The 23,647-nt window shown below is 49.0% G+C and overlaps 5 protein-coding genes across 6 annotated transcripts; 2 read left to right on the top strand and 3 right to left on the bottom strand.

Moving 5' to 3' along the window:
• The first annotated feature begins 61 nt into the window (after positions 1-61).
• Positions 62-10,620, top strand: LOC6524392 (beta-1,4-mannosyltransferase egh). Of its 2 annotated transcripts, none has more exons than XM_015190153.3 (3): positions 62-1,053; positions 7,586-8,922; positions 9,270-10,620. In XM_015190153.3, exons 2-3 carry the CDS (start codon positions 8,122-8,124, stop codon positions 9,840-9,842), a joined length of 1,374 nt encoding a protein of 457 aa, XP_015045639.1. In that variant the 5' UTR covers positions 62-1,053; positions 7,586-8,121; the 3' UTR covers positions 9,843-10,620. The 2 variants fall into 2 exon arrangements, with proteins under 2 accessions (XP_015045639.1, XP_002100250.1); XM_002100214.4 differs by lacking the exon at positions 62-1,053 and adding an exon at positions 3,975-4,208.
• An 848-nt stretch (positions 10,621-11,468) lies between these two features.
• On the bottom strand, positions 11,469-16,115 carry LOC6524391 (chromosome-associated kinesin KIF4). Its single transcript, XM_002100213.4, has 6 exons — positions 15,709-16,115; positions 14,970-15,649; positions 14,754-14,905; positions 12,437-14,694; positions 11,821-12,356; positions 11,469-11,760 (listed from the first exon to the last, which is right to left on the bottom strand). The coding sequence occupies exons 2-6, from the start codon at positions 15,647-15,649 to the stop codon at positions 11,715-11,717; spliced, it is 3,672 nt and encodes a 1,223-aa protein (XP_002100249.1). The 5' UTR covers positions 15,709-16,115; the 3' UTR covers positions 11,469-11,714.
• Positions 16,116-16,276: 161 nt separating this feature from the next.
• Positions 16,277-18,766, top strand: LOC6524390 (centromere/kinetochore protein zw10). Its single transcript, XM_002100212.3, has 2 exons — positions 16,277-17,743; positions 17,806-18,766. Exons 1-2 carry the CDS (start codon positions 16,391-16,393, stop codon positions 18,619-18,621), a joined length of 2,169 nt encoding a protein of 722 aa, XP_002100248.1. The 5' UTR covers positions 16,277-16,390; the 3' UTR covers positions 18,622-18,766.
• Positions 18,747-21,021, bottom strand: LOC6524389 (histone-lysine N-methyltransferase SMYD3). The gene is made up of 5 exons (XM_002100211.3): positions 20,580-21,021; positions 20,282-20,523; positions 20,084-20,217; positions 19,373-19,835; positions 18,747-19,309 (listed from the first exon to the last, which is right to left on the bottom strand). The coding sequence occupies exons 1-5, from the start codon at positions 20,774-20,776 to the stop codon at positions 18,936-18,938; spliced, it is 1,410 nt and encodes a 469-aa protein (XP_002100247.1). The 5' UTR covers positions 20,777-21,021; the 3' UTR covers positions 18,747-18,935.
• Positions 21,022-21,230: 209 nt separating this feature from the next.
• Positions 21,231-22,388, bottom strand: LOC6524388 (eukaryotic translation initiation factor 3 subunit G-1). Its single transcript, XM_002100210.3, has 2 exons — positions 22,237-22,388; positions 21,231-22,173 (listed from the first exon to the last, which is right to left on the bottom strand). The coding sequence occupies exon 2, from the start codon at positions 22,171-22,173 to the stop codon at positions 21,364-21,366; it is 810 nt and encodes a 269-aa protein (XP_002100246.1). The 5' UTR covers positions 22,237-22,388; the 3' UTR covers positions 21,231-21,363.
• Between the last annotated feature and the right edge of the window lie 1,259 nt (positions 22,389-23,647).

Genomic DNA, 23,647 nt, shown 5'->3' with positions numbered 1-23,647 from the left:
TGAAGACGGCCACACTGGTCGTGCAGTTGGACCGTTCGCCACGGGATTTTGACGGCGGCGCGCGACGGTCACTTGGCAAAACGAAAATCGAAAAAACCGACGAATCGAAAATCGGAGATCACGGATTCGATTCACTTGATTCAGAACCTAACCGAATCAGAATCCGAATCCTCTGCGATGCGATGCGCGCGCCAATCCGCTGAACAGTCGCCCAGTGAAGTTTGCAATTAATTTGCAAATCAATTTCGCTCCGCCGCCGTCGCGCACACACACACACATACACAAACACCCGCACCGCGCACACATACACACACGCGAACCGCGACACGCATAGTGAGAAAAAAGTTGCAATAAAAGCAAAAGAAAAACAAATTCAACGCCGTGCTCGTGGGAAAATCGATTTTCCTTTAACAACAAAACGCTGCTACTTTGGGCTTTTCCAAGCGTCTTCGTTGCAATTGCTTTTTTTTTTTTCTGTGCACAGTACGCCGAGAGAGCGGCGTCAACCGGTGCAGAGAGCAAGAGAGAGAGAGAGAGCAAAGGAGGATTGGAAGAGGGATCAAGGTGTTCATTGGCAGAAAATTAGCAAGGCAACAAACGTTTATAAATATATGTACAATATATATTACCAAATAAAAATCGCAAATATTCATGTGGAGACAACATCGCCAGCAACAACAACAGAGACCCAGCAACCAGAGGTTCTAATACGAAAATAACCCAAACAAATCGGCGGCAGCAACAACAAGGAGAGTGCGAAAGAGAGGCGCCAAAAAGGAATAAAAAAGTGTTTCATTTTGCGGCACACCCAAGAACGCGGAAAACTCCCGCCCACCCGCGCCACGCCCCGCACCAACCCTGCCACACCAATACCAATAACAGCAATTACAATAATAACAACAACAGCCTGCAGCATAGTGGCGAAGAAAGACTGAGGAAAAGGCGGAGATAGACAGATAGCAAAGAAATCCAAACATCGGACACTCGCTCTTCTTCTTCATCATCATCATCCTCTTCTTCTTCTACCCAATCCGTTTTGGCATGGAAAACATGGTGAGCAAAGAAAAGCACGTTAACTTTTCAGGGGCGTAGCGTATCGTACGTATGTAAATTGGCAGGGGGATTAGCCAGTATCGAGCATCGAGAAAATGCTCGCTTGACTAACTAGTTTAATTAGCCCAACTACCCAATTATTAAACCCATTAAACTGCGCCCTTGGCTGGCCACCCACCGCCACCCCTTTCGACGCCCTTGGACCGCCCATTAGCACATTTCGGTAGGTCGTCGTTGTTGTATGTGCACAGCGGCGGGCACGAAATTAGGTCTACATGTACAAAATGCGCGTAATTAGGCAGTGCCGTGTGCAGACTCATAACCATGAATGTCCCTAATTCCCCGCTTAATTACACTTAGGATGAGCATTTCAACTAAATCAGGAATCTACATAGAGTGACAGTATCTCTGGGTTGGCAAGAGAAAGTCCTAGTATTTGCCGCACAATCGTATGAGTCGTATGTTTGCGCAGAGCTCGCGTGTTTTTGTGTAGTTTAGTTCCCATGTGGCAATGTGACCTGTTAACGTGGAAAGTTACTCGGCATCTCGTGACTCTCGCCTGCATCCCATAGACCAATATTCATAGCCAGCGGGCAATGTCCTTGAGCACGGACTGAAGGGGGCCAAACCCCCCTTCCTGCCACCCTCCATTTAACCCAACAACGGGCGCAGCGGGTTGTGCGCCTAACCCTTATGCCAGCACCACTCCCTCGACGTACAGTCATCACACCCAGCTAACGAACGCCCAGTCGTCGTCGTTACATCGCAGGATGTTTACATATGTGCATGCATTTGGTTGCCAAGTTTGGTCTACATACATATATACATATATGTGTGTCGAATGAATGGGTTTATTGTGGAAGAATTGACAACTCGCCGATGTAAACAATGTCAGTTTTCTGTTTGAAGCGCAAGAACTGTTTCCGATTGCCGGAAACATTGACTTGGGCAAACATTTGGGATGCCCACAACGGACTTGGTGTTATTTAGCTACCATTATTCCAAGAATATGCCAAGAGGAGGCCACCAAAGCCACCTCTTCCCTGGTTAGGTGACACTTGGGTAGTACTTGTTGGTAAACACAAGTAAGGAGCAACGACCAACAACCGTATATAGTATGTAGTTTCCTCTTAAGACAACATTTACAGTAACTTGATCCGCTGCACTTTGTGGGGCAAGCTGATGCAGATAAGGCGAAATGTGGGCCTTAGATTGTAAACAATTTCCAGTGTGGCGTATCACAACACCTTTGTTTCAAGCTCACTTTACCGCTGGGGGGGGGGCAGAACATTCCCTCTAAATTGGGTTACTTGCATTTGTCATGTGTGTTTTCTTTACTGAACGGACATACGGACAAACAGACATACAGACAGACGGACTTTGCGATCGCTTGGTGTTCAGTTGGCCCAATCGCCATGTTACACATGTGCTGCAGATTGACCAACCTTTTGCATGGACCCCATATGCAGTGTGAGTGGCCTGCTGCCTACATTTCATTTGTGTCCGTGTCCACAATTAACGAGTGCAGATTGTGTGCTCTGCCATTCTGCCGGCGCTTATCTACGCACAGATACAGACGCATGTTTGTCGCTGTTTGCTCAGTCCACTGCGATAAGCGATTTCGCCCGCTCTTTTCTTTCTCTTGTTACCCAGCGCTCGATATGTGGCCCAAATATCAGCAGTGTTACTCCTCCTGCTCCTGCTGCCCGGTCCATGTCCTCGTGCTATCCTGACTCCTATCCACTCCACAACCTGGGCATGATGTCACCTGCCGCCTGGCCCACTGCTAATGTGCCCTCATCGTTTGCGACATGCAATTATCCTATCCGTCCATCGTCCATTGTCCATCTGCTCCTGTTCCTGCGACTGCCAGCCAATGAACTGGGCTTACAGCAAATGGTCATCTGATATGGAGTCCATTTGCATGTCCAACTATGCCGAACACGCTGATGATGTCATATCGGGGTGCAAACTAATGCTACTCCCCAACTATCCCAAACTTCTCGATATTATTATAGTCTGCTTCGCTAGCCACCTCAATAGGTGCCCTTGGCTTGGCATTGTCCACCAAATGTGCTCATCGTATTGCCAGCACGATAGTATGGGGTTCATATGTCTGCGTCTTCCGGAATTCCCATTTGCCTGGCCCATGACGACATTTCGGCGGAAGTAGCACATTCGCAACTACTATCCTACCCAAAGCGAGTGCAAATGCTCCGGAATTAGTCACCCACTGCGGCAGACACTCATCGCCACTCGTACCCATTACCCATTACCCATTATCTATACTTGTTGTGTTGTGTTGTGTGTGATTTAAATGATTCTAGAGGTGGACGACAACCGGGCTGCGATTGCGACCTAATCGAGGAGCACTACACATGAAGAAATTGAGACTTCTTAAAAGGTTCAATAAATCAGCTTGTCTGCAGGAAATGCGACACAATATAGGTCACATGTATGTGCAAAGCGTGCGAACCGTAAACTAGATAATGGACACTCCCCCAAAAGTCCATAGAAAATCCATAGAATTTGTTGAGATCAATTGGTAACTGGAAAAAATCATGAATCCACGGAAACCACTAAACTGGCGATTGATGCACCAACAATGAGTTGGCGCAAATCAGCGCACTTAGCTTCTGGCCAAGAGCGGAGTTACTCCGTACTGGAGATGGATTCTTCTACGTGTACCAACCAAGTACATACGGCCACCATTGGTTAGCGACGCTCTGCCCTCCGCTGATTGTGTTCTGCGCTTGATAACGTATTTAATTTATTATTATGACTGCGCACACACAGCCATTTTCATGTGTCGTATTCCGTATGCCGTTTGCTGTATTCCGTTTGCTGTATGGAGCGTATGGGCAGGTGTACCTGACCGCCTTCCATGGAGCTTAGTGTACCGGCGACCGTCTGCGGAGCTCCAAGCGCGAAGCACGAGAGGAATAGAGTAGTCAGAATAGTTCGAAATCGCGCGTACAAAACGAATCCCAACGAGTCGAAAACGTGCAGCGAATCAAAGCGAAATAAGCGACCAAACTGCGAACTATAGTCAAATCAGGAAAAATAAAACCCACAACGAATATACAAAAATATACACAAATATACGAATATCCAAATATACGAATACGAAAACGAAAACGCGCGATTATGGAGTGGTGAGCGGGGGGCGGTGTGTTTGGTGTGTGGTGTTTGGTGGCTGGTGGGTTATTCATGGCACCTGAAACGATCCCCTGTGAACCGGGGATTTCCCATTCATGGAGCACACACCAATGGACTTTGACATTGACTGCAGCGTTGCCGGTGTGCACAGGGGAAAAATGTGTGTGCGAGTGACGGCAAATCGATAGTAAATGGCCGATTTGCTGGTTAGTTGGATAGCTGGAAAGCGACAGGCAATTAACAATTATCTGAAATGTGGCTAGAACAGGATCCATTGAGTGCAGTGACTTTGAAAGCCAGTGCCAAAGGGCTCGTACAGACAGTACGCGGTTGTTATATAAGGTAGTTGGATAATGCAAGGTTTTGTGTGAGTTTTGTGCGAGTTTCGCCTGGCGTAGTTGGAGCCGTTTAAGTTTAATTGACTTCTAGGCCAGTCGAGAGACGTGCTAATTAATGGGCCGCCGTCGTGGGGAGGAGGGAGGTGCAGCAGAGTAGGCGGAGGGAGGCCTACTCCGTGGAAGGTGAACTATTAACTTGGCTAATGGCAACGCTGCTCGAGTGCGGCCAAGTGCCCAGTGCTGAATGCCGAGTGCCCAGCGCCAAGTGCGATGATGTGACTCAGGGCACGGTGCTCACGATTAGATTTCCCCCACCTGGCTGCAAGTGGGAGCTGTGCTCATCGCCCCCTTCAACTGGAAATCGCGAACGGGAACAATTAACCAGTATATCAGCAATGGCATCGCGCACTACAGTGGTTATCGCTTGGCTCGCCAATTGGCCGTAAATACTCCTAAATGTTATGCATTACGGTGGGACAATCTATTGGCACTTACAGAGATAAACCGATAACGTGGCCCATAAAATCGCATGAACAACATCTTTGATTCCGAAATAGAAACAGTGATCACAGTGATTATGCAGCTGACATGATACATTTATTCAAACGTTTGCACTTTCGATTTTTCCCTTGTACTCGTGAGTACACTGTATTCGATTTTTTGCACTGCCCTGCAATCGTTGGAGCGTTGCATTCATTTTCATTTTTATTTTCATTTCCATTTTCTCGCAGTTAGTTGCGAAAAACGAAAACAAACAAAGCCAGCAAATGAGAGCCAGCGCATATAGTAGTGCTATTGTTGAAATTATTGCACCGAGACTGTCAGTCTGTCAGTCAGTCAGTTAGTCACTGCGATTTTGTTGTTTATATAAGAGCGGACCGGTTATCGCGAGCGTTCCAAGTTCATTACGCCCCCAACAACAAGGGCTCGGGTCCGGGTTATCTGAGGATGGCTCTCTCTCCGGACTTGCCTCCTCCTCCATCTCCATCTCCTCCTCCTCCGGGTCGTATGATTCATTCGCAGGCGAAATCTCGACGACGGATCTCGGGGTGATAAGCGCACTGAAGTCATTGGCATTCGGATTGGTTTCCGAATCGGAATTGGTTGTGGATGTGGAATTGGGATTGGGATTTGAATGAAGTTTTTTCAGCCACCTGGGCGACGACGGGCAGCTGGCTGGCCCACAATGGAAGCGGGAAGCTCTGACGTAGAAACGCGTGTATCTGGGATTTCGCAATGGTCGAAGGCCGTCGCTTATCGCCAACGGATTGTAAACTGTGTGTGTACTCGTACGTTCATGGTCCGAAAGCCAGCGGCATGTATACGCCGGGCGCAGAGTTTCTTATCAGCTCGTATGTCTGAAGTGTCACAATAGCCGGGCCAAGTACGGTGCTAACCGGTTAAGGTGGAAAGTATGCTAAGTATGTCATAGTTCTGTTCGACTTGGGAACAGCTCACATGAGAAATCCAGACACTCTGGGGAATCATAAGCAGTCGATTGTTATGGGCCGAACCTCGATATTTTGCGTTATCACCAACAAACCGCATAGCCGCCCAACTGCCCAACCTCCTAAGTTAATGGGTTCTTGTGGTAGCTCCTGGGTGGTGGTGTTGGTGGTGAAGGCTCCCCACCTCCAGTGGATAAATCGATATGGGGCGTGTGTAATCTTTATGTGCCCACCCTGCCATTGGAAAACGCCCCAGTCTGGAGAAAGAAGTAGAGTACACTCCCGTGAAGCGTCAAATCAATGGAAAGTTACACTGGCACTTGGTCAGCAGCTATTGGTCTCAGTCGATCTCAATTCCAACCGCATGAATCAGCATCACCCATCATCCTCATCATCATCATCGTCATCGTCATCATCCTCATATCAAATGTGTGTACAAAGTTCCGACTTATTATGATTTTCCTTTTGTTCAACTTCCTTTTTTTCATTCATAATTATGGGGCGTTGATTGTATATTGCTTATGCGATATTCTAAGAATTATTATATTTAGAATTGCCGCTGAAAGTCAGCGGTTTGCCATGTGGGCTCACAAGTATTTCAATTAGATTTCTTCTTCTTTTAATTTGGCTTAATTGAACCATTTGAGATGCTTCGATTTAGTTCATAAATTGTGGTTAATTGCTGCTGTAGCCTGCAGCTTCGATAATTTCATTAGCTGGTTCTATTTATCCTATCCCCGAAAAAAGTGGTTATAAATGATTGATGATTAGTTCTTATCGCCGCCCATTTGATTTTCAGCTTTCCCCAATTCGCGCGATAGTGTCAATGCTGCTTTAATCTTGGTACTTCCTGGTTTCCCCAAGTCGAAATACACACATGCTGGTATATTTCTCATTTGGCTCATTTGCTCGTGGGCCACATTTTCTTGTCTTTTTTTAAATACTTCTAATCATATCGCGCTTAGTCACTGTGAAATGCTTGCTTATTTCATAGCGACAAATGGAAACATTTGCAAACAGCATATTATTCGGATATCGATGCGATACTCGTATGTATGTGCTTACATATTTATGTATGCTTATTTATAATGTTATAAATACAAATGGTCAGACGTTATACGCATGGCAGCCCGAAAGTGTGTTACCCCAACCCCTCGAATGCCATTCGAAATGTGTACCAATTGTAATCAAATCGTTGGCATTTGAACTCGCTCAATTGGTGCCCAAGTTATGCGGGCTTTATGGTTAATGAAATATGGAGAAGCTGCCTGTTTGCCTGGTTATGTGATCAATAGTTATGGTTGATGATTAACAAGCTGGCAGGGAACGCCCATGCACTCGCGGTTCAAATTCAATAATGCGAGTGTGCATTAAAGGTTAAAAAAATTAAGAATACTAACTGCCGGGTTAAGTAATTTTTAATGCCAGATTACGAGTCACATCAGCGGGCGATGCCAATTTGTTTGGCATAATTGGTTGGCGCTTGGGATTTATGGGGCTGTGGAACAAGTGGAAAATGCTACGCTTTTCTAGGGAATAGGTTGCCGCAGAACTTGAAACTAATGAAAACCTCTTGTTTCTTCGCAGAAATGTCTGACCAGGAAACAGAGCTGAGAGTCTCAAATGCAAGCAAGCCAACGCCAGCGGCAGCAACCAAGTCGTCCAAGTCCAAGTCCAAGTGCAGGTCAAAGTCGACCAACAGCTGAAGAGGAAGCGGCGAGAAAGGCGACGAGACCGCGGAGCAGCAGCACAGCCGGGAGCTGATAGAGCGTCACCACCGGAGCAGCACGTATTGTGTGTTTGGGGGTGCCTGGACCAAACTTCCGTTCCGCTCGGCACCAATCGCCGAGCAACAGGCACAAACAACTTACAACTTACAACAACCTTTAGTCATTCATTCGCACTCATTTGAGTTGGGATCGAACGAACGAACGAACAAACAATCAAGGCAGATAAGGATTCCCAAGTACGGAATCTCCAGAGCACAAGTCTACTTAAGGCGACAAGGAGGACGATAGCCACTTAAGATACTTTATTACACACAAAACACAAAAAACCCAACTGAAAGTAAACAAAAAACAAGACACAATCCGTAAACTGCAATCCGCGACCCGCAAACCAAGATGAACTCCACCACAAAGCATCTGCTGCACTGCACACTGCTCATCACTGTGATAGTTACCTTCGAAGTATTCTCCGGCGGTATTAAGATTGACGAGAACTCGTTCACGCTCGTGGATCCATGGACTGAATACGGCCAGTTGGCCACGGTTCTGCTGTACTTACTGCGCTTTCTCACGCTGCTCACGCTGCCCCAGGTGCTGTTCAACTTTTGCGGCCTGGTCTTCTACAATGCCTTCCCCGAAAAGGTCGTTCTCAAGGGCAGTCCCCTGCTGGCGCCCTTCATCTGCATCCGTGTGGTCACGCGCGGCGACTTCGCCGACCTGGTGAAGACGAACGTGCTGCGCAACATGAACACCTGCCTGGACACCGGACTGGAGAACTTCCTCATCGAGGTGGTCACCGATAAGGCGGTCAATCTGTCGCAGCATCGCCGCATCCGTGAGATCGTGGTGCCCAAGGAGTACAAGACGCGAACCGGGGCGCTCTTCAAGTCCCGTGCACTGCAGTATTGCCTGGAGGACAATGTCAATGTGCTGAACGACAGCGACTGGATCGTCCATCTGGATGAGGAGACGCTGCTTACGGAGAATTCTGTGCGTGGCATCATCAACTTTGTGCTCGATGGCAAGCATCCGTTTGGCCAGGGCCTGATCACCTATGCCAACGAGAACGTGGTCAACTGGCTGACCACCTTGGCGGATAGTTTTCGCGTCTCCGATGACATGGGCAAGCTGCGTCTGCAGTTCAAGCTCTTCCACAAGCCGCTGTTCAGCTGGAAGGGCAGCTATGTGGTCACCCAGGTGGGTAATTCCCTTCACTGCCCGTGGGCAATCGATTTGTGGGCAAATGAGTGTGCTTTTTGGGGAATTCTACGAACTTTCCCAAACGGTCTTTTATCAACTGTGACAGCTCAGTAAGCTCTTAACAAAAAGCCATCTAATTCTCGCACTTACGTAGACATTTCGAAAGGGGCTACTTCCTAGCTTCCATTTGTATGTTCTTGTGCCACGAGAATGAAATCACATTTGCCATACTTAGAAACAAGGTCACAAGGTTTCAACAACATGCCCATGCCCACAAATCGACCTACATTTATTAATGAATTTATGTATGGAAAGCATATACTAATTATCCTTCCATTTGCTAGGTGAGTGCGGAGCGTTCAGTGTCCTTTGACAACGGAATCGATGGCTCGGTGGCCGAGGATTGCTTCTTCGCGATGCGTGCCTTTAGCCAGGGATACACGTTCAACTTCATCGAGGGCGAGATGTACGAGAAGTCGCCGTTCACGCTGCTGGACTTCTTGCAGCAGCGAAAGCGATGGCTCCAGGGCATACTGCTGGTGGTCCACTCCAAGATGATACCCTTCAAGCACAAGCTGCTGCTGGGCATCAGTGTCTATTCGTGGGTCACCATGCCACTGTCCACGTCAAACATCATCTTTGCGGCACTGTATCCCATACCCTGCCCGAATCTGGTCGATTTCGTGTGCGCCTTCATCGCGGCCATTAATATCTATATGTACGTCTTTGGCGTGATCAAGTCCTTTTCGCTGTACCGCTTCGGATTGTTAAGATTCCTGGCCTGCGTGCTGGGGGCGGTTTGCACGATACCCGTAAATGTGGTCATCGAGAATGTGGCCGTCATTTGGGGCTTGGTGGGCAAGAAGCACAAGTTCTATGTGGTGCAGAAGGATGTGCGCGTACTAGAGACTGTCTAGGGTATTGTGGAACTGGAGGATGGAGTATGCAGGATGCAGGATGGAGCAGGAGGAGTCATCAAGTGCAGCCATGGTCATCATATCGCCCCTTTCCCCCGCAAAAAAAAAAACGAAACCAAAAACCAAATTAAGCAAGGCAAAAACAAAAACGAAATTTCGCACAATTTGGCCAGGCTCAGTGTGTTGTCCTGGCATTATCTGATTGATTTACTTTATTTGTACATTTTTGTTTAAGCATAAGAGTCACTCAACCACAACACCCACATACACCTGCACAAGACACACCCGCACACACGTACACACGCATATAATTGTTGTTTCGTTCTAAAGTCATGATCATACACAATTTTGCCAAAAAGAAACGAAATCAGATCATCATAGAAATCAGCACAACAGAATACAAGGGCGTCTGACCCAATGAACAAATGCAATATACAAACACGTCTTGAAGAGAGATCGATGAAAGTGCAACACTCACTAGAAGATACAACTGCAATACAACTATTGGGGCAATCACAATGAAGAAAACCACACACACACACACACGAAAAACTCTCCATTAAGTGTAATTTTATTATATAAATATCTATTTTTTTGTATAGTCCGTAGTGAAAAATGCGCTATATTTATAGAAACATAAATATTGTATGTACATTGTAGATTTATTATTACAATTACGATTATTTAAAAGAATGTGTACATTGATGTATTGTAAATTGATAATCTGTTAAATATCATTCACACCGAAACCAAGGTTATAAAGCAAAGTAAACTTGAATGCTTACACTTATGTACTTACTTGCGCGCAAATGTTGATGTACTTTGTGAACTGTTTGGCCTATGTAAATATGTCATTCACTCCAGGATCTGTGCCCCTCCAACCTACCCCCCGAGAGACCAGAGGATCAGGATCGGGCTTTTCCGCATTCTCTAGAAGATCTCTTCAACCCAGAGAACTCGTGGTGTGAATGATATGATCGTGATTTGTGATTTTCGAAGAGTTCCTCGATCTTCTTTCGCGCCTTCAAATTTCTTTGTTCTTTGTTTTTTTTTTTACTTTGGAGTACTCTATTTTAGTCATATTTTCCTTGTTTGCCTTTGTCATTCTGTGTAAATCTGTTATCGGTGCTTTGAAACCCACGCCCAAATCACACGCTCTGAGAGAATGGAACACGTGAGTTGCAGTCACCTCGTAAATCCCAAAAAGAAATCGTACACCGCGAAAAAGGATGTCGTGTCCACTCACATACACACACACACACACATAAAACTGTTATGAAAAAAGAACCAAATACAAAAACAATAATAAAATGTCAAAATATAAACGCATGTTTTTTGATTTCTCGGGTCTTGGGTTGAAAATGCGAAATTTATTTGAAAAACTCTAGAACCAATGCCCATTCTCGAAACTTCCACTCATTTTAGATGAAGTTGAAGTCTCTAGTCCTTGGCAAAAGATGCTTACGTACCTAAGAATCCTGGCCCTTAGCATATACCTATCTCACTTGTAATCGTGCATTTTGGCCATGTACTTAAAGTGATAAATAGCTAATAAATAGGTCTGGATATTGCCTGGTTTCTGCAGTTATCCGTTTTTAAAATAAGTTTGGATGACCCAACAATGAGTTAGTGCAGATCATTGGATACTATATTGGTACATTATAAAACATGGATGGGTAATACAGTCTTGGTGGATGCGAATTCCCTAACGATCATTTCCTAAAAGATAACAAACATATTAAAGCGAGTCTAAGCTAGCCGCTACAAAACGTGGCATCTGGGGACTCCTTTCTCCTCCTGCTCCTGCTCCTCTTCTGCTGCCCTTCCGTTCCACAAATGGGCATCCGCGCTTGCATGAGGTCCTCCGCAACCTTAAAAGAATTTCCGCTTGGGCGTGTCAAACGCCAGTCCCGACATTCTGCAAATTGAAATCGAAGTCTTGCATTGGGAACATATAAAGTAAAGGATTCTTGCCCACTTAGCCAACTTGGGTCCATTGAAGTCTTCCAGTCCGTTCAGATTGCCTAGCGGTGTGGCGGCGGCCTTCGGCTCCTCCAGCGTACGCTTTGGCGAAGCCGCCACTTTGCCGGTCGCTTCTGGCATGATAAACTTGGGCGTGTTCTCCTTGGAGGTCTGCGGCTCGTCGTCGCCGGTTTCGGACGTGATGTCAGCGTCTTCCGGCGCCTCCTCCTTGATGTCTTCGGCAGTTTGACCATCGCCCTCCCCGTATTGCGGAGGCTGATCCTTGCTGTTCATTGGATTGTGGCAATTCCTCTTGCAAACGCAGCTCTCGGAGCAGCCATGGTTGCCCACCAGGCAGCCGCAGCGCTTGGTGTTGCACTTCGTGCGACACTTGCAGGCTTTACAACGTTTGCCATCCTCTGTGACGGATGTGGAGTTCAGCGATTGAATGGATGCATTGCCCAATGACGTCACGTTGGCATCCTGTTTATCCGAAGACGTTGACCCCGCAACCTGGGGCTTCACAGTGCGGCTAACATCGGATGGAACCCTCTGCGGCGAAGTCGGAAAAAGTGTGGAACTATTAATTTTAAGAGTTCATGAGAAGAGCAACCTGTGCAGTTCAAACTCACCCTGGATTTCGAGGTGGATGGCACCCAGTCGGGATCGTCGCTGACATCGCTTAGTTCTATTGATTCATTAAAGTCCACTATCTGAACACTATCATCTAAATTTTGAGACGCAGCCTGGTCGGCCTTGGCTTTTGACTTCGTCTTGGCTTTCAGTTTGTCCAGCTCCTGCTGCAGTGCCTCTCGGCTGCTGAGCAGTTCTTCAAGGATCTGATTGCGTTGCTGCTCCGCCTCCGCCGGCGTCTGCAATTCAGCCGATCGCTGGTTGGCTGTCCTGATCAAAACGGCGACCTTTTCCTCGTACGCGCGCTGCTGGGCCAGCATCTGCTCTTCATGCTCGGATTGGACCAGACGGAGGCGTTTGCTTGCAGCCTCCCCCTGCTGCTGAGCATCCAGGAGCTGTGCGCGCTGCTCATCCAACGCTGTGCGCTGCTCATTCAAACTGGCCGCCTGTAGACGCCGCTGCTGCACCAAAGTCTTTAGGAGTTGCTTACTTACAGCCCGGGATTCGCCGAGGCTTTGGACGCCCTCCGCCAAGGAGCGAATGCGGCTATCGAGATCGGCGGGGCAGACTTTCTGCTGTAGATCGGAGATCTGGGCATTGCGCATTTCCAGCTCCTCCTCGAGATTCGCCAGAATGCCGGCCTGCGCCTTGGCTTCGGCCGGATCGTTGGTCTTCTCCTGTTGCAGCAGATGATAGTGATTGTTGATCACCGCCCGGTCCTCCATCAGTTGCTCCAAGCTGTGCTCAGCATCAATAAGCGAGAGTATGATTTCCAGTTCACGATCCACCCAGGAATCTGTCTGCGCCTGCAATTTCGCTGAGCCGCCGTGATCCTTGGCGTACTTATGACGCTGGGCCTGCGCAGATGCCTGCCGCTCGAGAGCATCCTTCAGTCGCTTGTTGGCAGCTAAGGCCTCCTCGCACTTGCGCTTTAGGACCTGCCGCTGCTTGGAATGCAGCGTCTGTTGGCGCACAATCTCCGACTGCATTTTGCGGTCCTTGCTCTTGAGTTGGGTGAGCTCCTTTTCGCGTACCATCTTCCATTGGCGGAACTTCTCGGACTCACCGCGCATTTCCCGGATGAGCTTCACCTTGGATTCCTTCATGGCGCGGATTTCGCTGCTTAGATTCTGAATCTTTTCACGCTCCTTTTCACGCATCTTCAGCATGTTCGCCTGCGTGATCAGCTTGCGACGCAGCTCGGAGATCTCCTGCTCCAAATGCTGCAGACGTTTGCGTCGCTCCTCCGCCAATTTGGCCGAAGCATCCTTGTTCTTAATGTTGCGCAGCTGATCCATGAGGTCTCGTCGCTCCGCCTCGAGGTCATCGATCTTTTGGTTGCACTGACGCAACTTGGCGTCCTCGTCCTCCGCCTCCAGCTTGCTAAAGTTGCGTATAATACGCTCGTGCAGCTCCTGTTTGAGATCCAGCTGGCGATTGATGTTGCGCAGTTCGCCGGCGAAGTTCAGTTGCTTGTTAGTAAACTCCTCCGAGTGGGAATGCAGCATTTCGTGGACTTCATCGCCGCCATTATCGCCCCCTTCCGATTGGGAACGACTGTTGAGCTGCTGGCGCGTCTCATGGCCCTGGGTCTCCAGCTCCTTCTGAGTGCGTTGCAACTCATCGTTCACTTGATCCACCAGCAGTGAGATTTCGCGCAGTTTATGGTCACCATTCGGATTTTCGCCACCGGCTGCCGCCTGTTCTCTTTGATCCAGTTTGCTTTTGAGCTCAATCACATGGCTGCGGAGTTTATCATGGGCTTGCTCGGCGATGTGGGCACGCATTTCTTTCTCGGCGAGATCGGCCAACGACTGATGAAGCTCTTGCTGCAGTTTCCTGTTCCTGTCCAGCAGGGTGCGCACCTGTTCCTTGACGCGCTGGTACTCGGCTGCATTGGCCATTGAACCAGCTAGTGACTCCTCACAGGGAATAGCACCCAAGCCAGCGGCTCCAACTGCACTAGTTATAGAGCTGCTCATCTTGCCGCCCGCCAAGAGCTCTACACGCAGCTTCTGGATGATGTCCTTCAGCATGTTAACCTCCGCCGCATGCGGATCGAGATTGACCACTGGCTTGTTTTTGATTTGCAGGGCTCGATCCGCGTAGCGCAGAGTGCTTAGTGTCTCTGCCACATTATAGTCAGCGGGACTGACGCAGGCAATCATCAACGTAATGGAGTTACCGCCTAGGGAGTCCTGCAGCAGACGCGTCAGCTTGGACTGCCGATAGGGTATGTAGCCGGCGGTTTGTCCAGCTGAGGATGGAATATACGAACTTTTAACAATGCTACAGAGAGATGTGGCAAATACTCACATCCCAAGGCATTAATCACGTTGCCCAGGGCAAGAAGGCCCTTATTGATGTTCACGCCCTCTTTGAAGCGATCGCCGCTGGCCAGGGTCTTTGAGCAGCGTTCAGAGCCAGCCAGATCTACCAGATTGAACCTGGATGTGGTGACGGCTTGTCTGTCGTTTGTTGGGGGAAAAAAAGAGTTATTAAGCATGCTAACGAAGGGATGGCGCCGCATACTTGCTGTCCAGCTTGGTGGCCACCAGCGTCAACGTGAATATCGCATGGGATCTGGAAGAGGTTTCATTCATGGCCGTGGCGGCCACTGCTCGTCCGGCGGAGCCGCGCATCAGATGATCGGTCACTTCCTGGGCGGAGTTGACTGCCAGCTCGGTGAGGCCCGGCATGACCACACGGTTCTGCACTTCCCTAATGTCTACGGTGGCCTTTTCCCGTTTTTGCGACGAAAAGAGGTCATAGAACTGCTCCTGGTAGAGCTCCACATACGAGCATGTGACAGCAAAACGGAAATCCTCCCGCATTTCGGCAATGGCTTGGAATATGTCATGAACGGCGCGCGGTATGACACCAGCATGATCATCCAGCACTCCATTGAAGGCCGTGCCCATGGTGTAGGTCTTGCCAGAACCTGTTTGTCCATATGCCAAGATTGTGACGTTATAGCCGTGCAACAGCTTCTTCATTTTGTCCCGCACACACGTCTCGAAGAGATCCTTTTGCGTGTCGTTAATGTCGAAAACATGGTTGTACGTATACGACTCATTCCTGTTCACCCTGACCTGTGGTGCTCCATCCGCCGAGCGCTCGACGGCAATCCGGCAGCCACGATCCAACTCGGACTGCACCAATGGGCGCACGCGCAGGGCCACAGCCACGGAGCTGGAATCCTCGCTGGACATCTGGGGGGTTTCGAAGGGACAATCATCATATACTCATCAACGCTCCACTAACCACTTACCTTCAGCAGGACAGCAGAGCAGCAGGGCAGCAGATCAGGTTAAGTCCCCGAATTGAGATGCAGAAAACCCCGCGAAAACTGTACAATCGGTTTGCGCTAAGAGCAACTTACAATTTTGGCTTGGTTTAGATCGCGGTGCAACGTGGTTCCTCCACGGGCAACCCGGTACACTCAACAAATTCGATTTTATGATCCTGGCCTAAGCTAATGAAATGCGACGCCAACATTCGAACACATTTTTGCGAGTATTTTCAAAAATGGCGTTGTTATCGATACACCGCAGTTGTCGGTCGATAAGTGGGGCTCAGCAGAGGTGCCGTTGTAGCCAGATGTCGATTGTTTTTGTGTGTAGTACTTACTGGCACATCTGAAAAAAAAATCGTATGTATGCCTGTCGAATGGTTGAAATATTTGGTCTGGCCGACTTGACAGAAAAAAAATGTTGCCTAAAAGTATCGCATTTAAGAAAGTACAAACTAACTACAATCTACATAGATTTATTCAAAAAAGAAGCCAACTCTCGTAATCTAGCCGTCTAGCCTTTTCCCGCCGATTTGCCAATAAGCGCACAAACCTATCGATTTGTTGCACAATCGGTAGGATCAACATTGAATTGAAGAAACCAGTTGGCTTGGCATTCGCAACAATTGGCAAAAAGGAGGAACTTGTCAGACAGCAGGACATGGAGGAAGTGGCGCCGCGGTTCAAAGTGCTCGAGGAGGCGTTCCACGGCAATGGGAACGGTTGCGCCAACGTGGAGGCCACCCAATCGGCCATTTTAAAAGTGCTGACGCGCGTCAATCGCTTCCAGTTGCGCGTCCGCAAGCACATCGATGACAACTACACGGAGTTTATGCCCAATCACACGTCGCCGGACATTTTCCTGGAGGAGTCGGCTTCGTTGAATCGGGAGATACACGACCTGCTCGAGACCGTGGGCTCTGAGGGGCTGGGCGCCTTGGACGAGGCGAATGCCAAGTTGGCGGATAGCGGCAGGCAGCTGCGCGAGATCCTTTTGGGTCTCGGTGTCAGCGAGCATATCCTTAGGATCGACGAGCTGTTCCAGTGCGTAGAGGAGGCTAAGGCCACCAAGAATTACCTGGTTATTCTAGATCTTGTTGGTCGCTTAAGGGCCTTCATCTATGGCGATGATTCCGTAGACGCACAGGACGCACAGGTGGCCACGCCAGAGGTGCAACGCATCTTTCAGGCTCTCGAGTGCTACGAGACCATCAAGGTGAAATACCATGTGCAGGCACATCTGCTGCAGCAGAGCCTCCAGGAGTGCTTCGATCGACTGGTGCAGCTGCAGTGTAAATCCTTTCCCACATCGCGCTGCGTCACCTTGCAGGTGAGCTGCGATCAAACGCAGCTGCAGGAAGTTGTGCAGGCCCTCTTCCAGGAGCCCTACAATCCGGTGCGGCTCTGCGAATTTTTGCTGGACAATTGCATCGAACCGCTGATCCTGCGGCCAGTGATGGCCGAGTACAGCGAAGAAGTCGATGGTGGCTCCTACGTCCGATTGTCGCTATCGTACGCCACCAAGGAGTCAAGCTCATCGCAGCTGCGCCCGAACTACAAACAGGTTTTGGAGAACCTCAAGCTGCTGCTGCAGACGCTGGCTGGAATCAACTGCAGTGTATCCAGCGAGCAACATGTTTTTGGCATTATTGGCGATCATGTGAAGGATAAAATGCTGCAATTACTGGTGGACGAGTGCCTCATACCAGCTGTACCCGAAACCATGGAGGAGTACCAGGCTTCCACGCTGTGCGAGGATGTTACCCAGCTGGAGCAGCTGCTCGTGGACTCATTCATTATCAATCCAGAGCACGATCGCGCTCTAGGGCAGTTTGTCGAGCAATACGAGACCTACTACCGAAATCGGCTGTTTCGTCGGGTTCTGGAAACGGCGCGCGAGATCATACAGCGGGATCTGCAGGACATGGTGCAGGTGGCACCCAACAACCACACTGCCGAAGTGGCGAACGATCCCTTCCTCTTCCCATGCTGCATGATCTCAAAAAGTGCTCAGGTAAGTTGCGCCCTGAAATAAAACGAACGATTTAACTACAGAACTCATTGAACATTGCACAGGACTTTGTCAAACTGATGGACCGCATACTCCGCCAACCCACGGACAAGCTGGGCGATAAAGAAGTCGATCCCATAGCCAGCATCATTTCCGTCATGCTGCACACGTACATCGATGAGGTGCCCAAGGTGCACCGCAAGCTGCTCGAGAGCATTCCACAGCAAGCCGTGCTGTTCCACAACAATTGCATGTTCCTCACGCACTGGGTGGCCCAGCATGCCAACAAGGGCATCGAAAGTTTAGCGGCGCTAGCCAAGACACTGCAGGCCACTGGTCAGCAGCATTTCCGAGTGCAGGTCGACTATCAATCCTCCATCTTAATGGGCATCATGCATGGTTTCGAGTTCGAGAGCCCGCACACATTGGGCTCTGGTCCACTAAAGCTGGTGCGCCAGTGCCTGCGGCAGCTGGAGCTGCTCAAGAACGTGTGGGCCAATGTGCTTCCGGAGACTGTGTATAATGCAACCTTCTGCGAGCTGATTAACACCTTTGTCGTCGAGCTAATCCGTCGCGTGTTCACGCTGCGCGACATTTCCGCACCGATGGCCTGTGAGCTGAGCGACCTTATTGACGTGGTGCTGCAGCGGGCGCCCACGCTCTTCCGCGAGCCCAACGAGGTTGTCCAAGTCCTCTCTTGGCTCCGGCTGCAGCAATTGAAGGCCATGATGAACGCCTCGCTCATGGAGATCACAGAGCTGTGGGGCGACGGCGTTGGCCCACTGACCGCCAGCTACAAGTCAGACGAGATCAAGCACCTCATCAGGGCGTTGTTCCAGGACACCGATTGGCGAGCGAAGGCCATTACGCAGATTGTATAGGCTTTATACTGGGGTGTTTACGCGTTTTTCGGAGCAGAGGGTAGAAAACGGAGTCTGAATTTGAAGATTACCATGATGTGTCCTTAATTATTGTTTGAATAACTTACTACAAATGCCAAAAGAAATATAATTTGATAATCTTTAATTCTCCGCCTGGTTTCACTTGCATACAGAGGAGTTATAATATCAGACCATATACTACTCCGCCCAGTGATGTCACTTTCCTATCCACAAAAGTCGCTCCATTCCGCGCGCAACGCAACACATTGTTTATCTTAAGATTTATTTAAATGAATAAAAACCACTAAATCACATTAGTGTGCCGCCTCCTGACGCGCTTGAAGAATGAGCACGTACAGCTGCTCAGTGAGCAGTCTGTGATCCCGGCCGTGGGTGACAGTTAGGATGCGTTGGGCCTCCTCCAAGTGGTGCAGTGCCTCCTTGGAACGGCCCTCGTACAGCTGGATCTTGCCCAGTTTCATGTGGAGCAGGCCCAACAGCGGATTCCAGGGGCCGTGGTATTTGCGAAAGCCCGGCAGCAAACGTTGCCCGTAATCCAGGGCGTCGGTCCACTTGCCCACTTCGATGGCAGCTTCAAAGGCCGCGTCGAGTGTCTTCACGTACCACACGTTCAGGGGATGGAATACGCCAGTCTGTTTGTCCAGACACACCTTGCACACATCGAGGTCTGCGAGGGAATCAAAAATAGCCTATAGCAAGGCGCAAATGTAATTTTGGTGCAGCTACTCACAGGCCACGTCCTTCATGTTCTCCAGATTGTGGCGGGTCAGAGTCATCGCATCGTTGAAGGCATTTCTCAGCTTGGGACTGATGCCTGCATCGCAACGCGGGCAGTTCGTGCGGTCGACAGTGATGCCCACACCGCAGTTGCGGTTGGGACACAGAGCAGACAGCATCTCCTTGGACTCCTTGGCATCCGTGCACTTGCTGCACACGCAAAGGAAGTAGTAGTGCTCCTTGAGGTCCAGACGCCTCTGCTCTGGCGTATTGAGCAGATCGATGTAGCTGATGAAGATCTTCGACCAGTCCAGGCACTCCATGTCCTCGATCGCGTGGACATGCAGCTCGTTGCCCTCAAAGGTGGCCACCGCATTCGGCTGGCAACTGTGATCCGTAATCGATACGCCCAAGTATATGGCCGTGGCAATCGAGTTCATCTCGGCGTCCAAGATGTTGAAGCCGTTGGTGATGAGCTGCAACAGCAAGAGCAGAGGAGAAAGAGCATGAGCTCTCGCGTATCTGTGCGCCGGGGAATGTGAACCGAAGCCCTTCTTCCTAGATCATCAATCGACTGGCAGAGCGCCAGGTGCTTAGATTGCTATCTAATTTGGGCCACCAGGAGCGGCTGCAGAGCCCCGCGGCTTGTTTTCTCATTTTGGTAGCAGCGTGGCAAATCTGTCAATCCGCTCCTGCTTGCGCGCACAGGTGTGTGCTCACTTACACGACCGTAGATGCTCATCAGTTCCGTCTTGTTTGGCACCGTGCTAGGACTATCGGCCATCATATCAGTAAGGACTGCGTGCAGCGAGTCCAAGTGCTCCAGCCGCATGGGATCGTTCTTGATTTCGGCGTAGTCTGGGGAATATTAACCGGGATTAGCAAGGATTTGCCGTAATAGTACGGCCGTTGGCCTACTCACGGGACATGAGATCGCGGAACTTGCGGGAGCCGTGCTCGGTGTAATAGCCACGGATCAGATCGCCGCCGTGCTCCAGGCGCAGGATCAGGCGGCAGAGCATTCGGGCAGCATCGGGCACAACCCGGGGATGCACCTTCTTGAGGAACGGGCATTCGTGCTTGTGCTGGGCCCAAGCTTGCATCTGGCAGGAGCGATGGCAGTAGGAGACATACCGGCAGTTCGAGCACTTCAGCACCTTAGTCCTGCAACGACGCATCCGCATCAATAAATTGCGAAATGGCCACATGACGGTACTTACGCCTCCAGGCAGTTATCGCAGCGCTCCAGGCGATACTGGGACTTCAAGACGAAAGCAAAGGGCTTCTCCGTAAGAATCCGCTGGCCCCTTTTGATTTGCGGCGCCGGACTCTTGGCGTTCTTCGATTTGGCTATGCATGTGGATGTGGATATGACTGCGGATGCGGATCTGGATGAACTAACGGTGCTGGTGGCCATTTCGCGCGAACGGAACAACAACAACAACGACTTTCGCCTGGGGGCCCGTCTCACTGACGACTGAAAATGAGCGCACACCTGAAGATCAAAAATATTGTTTCGAATGCTTTTTGAATATTTTGCGGCATCCGAATTCTATTTTTGGCCACAAAAACAAACACAATTTACGCAAATCGCTGGCAAACACAGGAACAACAACACCAAGGTGTTTTTGCGTATGCACACGCTGGCGTTGCCAGATCGACTGGAACCCATGCTTTCTACAGTGCGCACCGTGTATAGTTAACCAAGTAGAAACAGTGCTAGTATCTACTATCTAATGAGTGAGAAAGCTATATGGAGCAAAATGCAAAAGCATTTGTGCAAAAGAGCGTGTCAAGTTATGCCCAAGATTATCAAATATAGAACATATACGATTGCAGACAGTAATGCCTCCTTGCAGTGCACAGTGATGTGGGTTTCGGTGCCCCTGGGGGCTGTTTTAAGATTTATTTGTAGCAAACTTAGCATAGCATAGGGACAAATTGTGTGATCGACTCGAACGAACTCCTATGAGCAGTAAACGCGGGTAGTGGGAACGGGACTAACTAATTGTTCTGGGGCTTGGACCACTCCACGCTGAGGATCAAGTGGTCGTAGCCGTGTCCATTGAGGATCTCGATGGCGGCGGCCGCATCCTTGCGCTGCTTGAAGTGCACGTAGGCGAATCCCTTGCACAGTCCGGTGTTCTTGTCGCGCGCCAAATACATCTTGCTCTGCGGCCCAATCTTCTTCACCAGCTCCTCGAGATCCGCCTCGGTCATCGATTCCGACAGATTCGAGATCCTAATGGCGGCCGTGTCGTCGCGTCCGCGCATACCCAGCGCACCCTTTTGGCTGTCCTTCAGGAAGGGTGGCACATACTTGCCGGACTTGGGTGCATCCACGGCAGCAGCGGCGGCGGCCGAGGCCTTCTTCTCCATCAGATTGGTGTCCATCGCCGTGCCCTTGTACGGACAGTTGACCGACCAATGCTCGCCGTTGCAGATGCGGCATTTGGCAATGTTCTTGGTGGGGTCCAGCAGCGGATCGTTGGCCTTCTCGTCCTCCTTGGAGTTGAGGAACTGCATGATGATCTCCTCGGACACCATGGTTGTCTGCGAGTTGGGACCGGGCTTGTCGTTCTTCGATTCGCCGAATTTCGTCCAGGTGCGCCGCTTGGCCACCGTCTTGGGCACCACCTGCTTGGAGATTTTGTACGTGCGCACCACCTTCGTCTTCTTGTCGTCCTTGTTGTACTTGTACTCGGTCACGTACTTGTGCCCGTTCTCCACCGTCTCTGTCGTCGGAGGAAGTCCACCATAGTCGAGCTCCACCTCGTCGGCCCAGGAGGATTTGATCGTTTCAACGCCCGGCATCTGAAAGAGATTGAGGGCGCAGTGAGTGGGGGTGCACTGGTTGGTTGTTTTGGGGGCACTTACTCTGTTTTCCAACGCGATTTGTCTGCGAAATGGTAAATGCAAATTTCGCCACGAGTTAAGCGGATTTTTAATCAGCAACAAAAGAGTGTTACCCTTGCGCGGTCACAAAAACATACCATGCGTCCAAAAAATATACCTTTTTATACCATTTTGCTTTTACTAAAAATACCATTAAACATGCGTTTGTTTCGATATTTAATCAACAAATTGTAAACTGTATATAATTGTAAATACTAAATAACTAAATATCGATAGAATTAATTGAATAGATTTAAGAATGAACGATAGTATCATCGATATATCGAATGTAGAGAAGGGATCGAGAAGTTGAAGGAGAAACATCGTTAATAAAGAATATATAAAATTGTTACAAAAATCAGGTGTGGGGTATATCCCAAAACAGTTATAATAAAGCAAGACTACGATGGAATATAGTGTTATTCTAAAAAAATCAAAAACTGAGTTAATTGACATTTTAAAAGCAAACGAAGTTTATTTTGGCGAAGACGCGACTTTAGTTCAACTGCGCAACGCCGTTAAGAGTGTAATGGCTGAGAATAAAAATAAAACCATAGCGTCAAACCTAGTGAAAACCATAGAGGCAGATGAAGAACCAACTAATGTGACGATTCCTAAAAGTGAAATTAAGACGATTGGCGGTGGCAACGAGAATGTGCACGAGGATTCGGATGAAATTAAAATTTACGAGAAGTCAATAACTGTAACCGGTGACAGTGGCAGCATGCACAGGGAAGAAAGAGACAACCATAGTGTAGCGCCAAGCGGCAGCGTGGATGATGAAATACCTGGAAAAGATGATGAAATAACTACGAGAAATGAGGCAATAAGAAAGAATGAAATGCTAAACGAGAAAAAGCATGATTTATCAAGAGAGGCTGAATATGTACAGTTAGAGATGCAGCATTTAAACAACTTGGAAAACTTGTACCTAGCTCGTATGCGTGTTGCTGAGCTGGAAGCAGATTTTAAGTTAATGGAAGGAGGAGCAAGAACCGTGAGAAATGACGTCATTGGGATGAAAGACATAGAAGCCTTGATTAATTGTTTTTCGGGAGATGATGGCTACCCGATACGGCGTTGGATAAATGACTTTGAGCATATAATGAACACGTATGACGTACCAGATCAACGCCGTTGGATATTTGCTAGGCGTATGTTAAGCGGATCAGCAAAAGCTCAAATGATCAATGTGAACCCTTTAACATGGAATACCCTATGCAAGGAGCTGCTGGCGATTTTTGAACAAAAAGTGACTGCGTGGGACGTGATTAAACAGCTTGAAGCGAGACAAAAATTTCCTGATGAAAGTACGTTGCACTATTACATCGCTATGTGTGGCATTTCGAAGCAAGCAACGCTAGCGGATTCTGATGTAATTCGTGCAATTGTG

The sequence above is a fragment of the Drosophila yakuba genome, chromosome X, assembly GCF_016746365.2.
Source record: "Drosophila yakuba strain Tai18E2 chromosome X, Prin_Dyak_Tai18E2_2.1, whole genome shotgun sequence".
NCBI lineage: Eukaryota > Metazoa > Arthropoda > Insecta > Diptera > Drosophilidae > Drosophila > Drosophila yakuba.
This window is presented reverse-complemented; position numbering and strand designations above follow the sequence as displayed.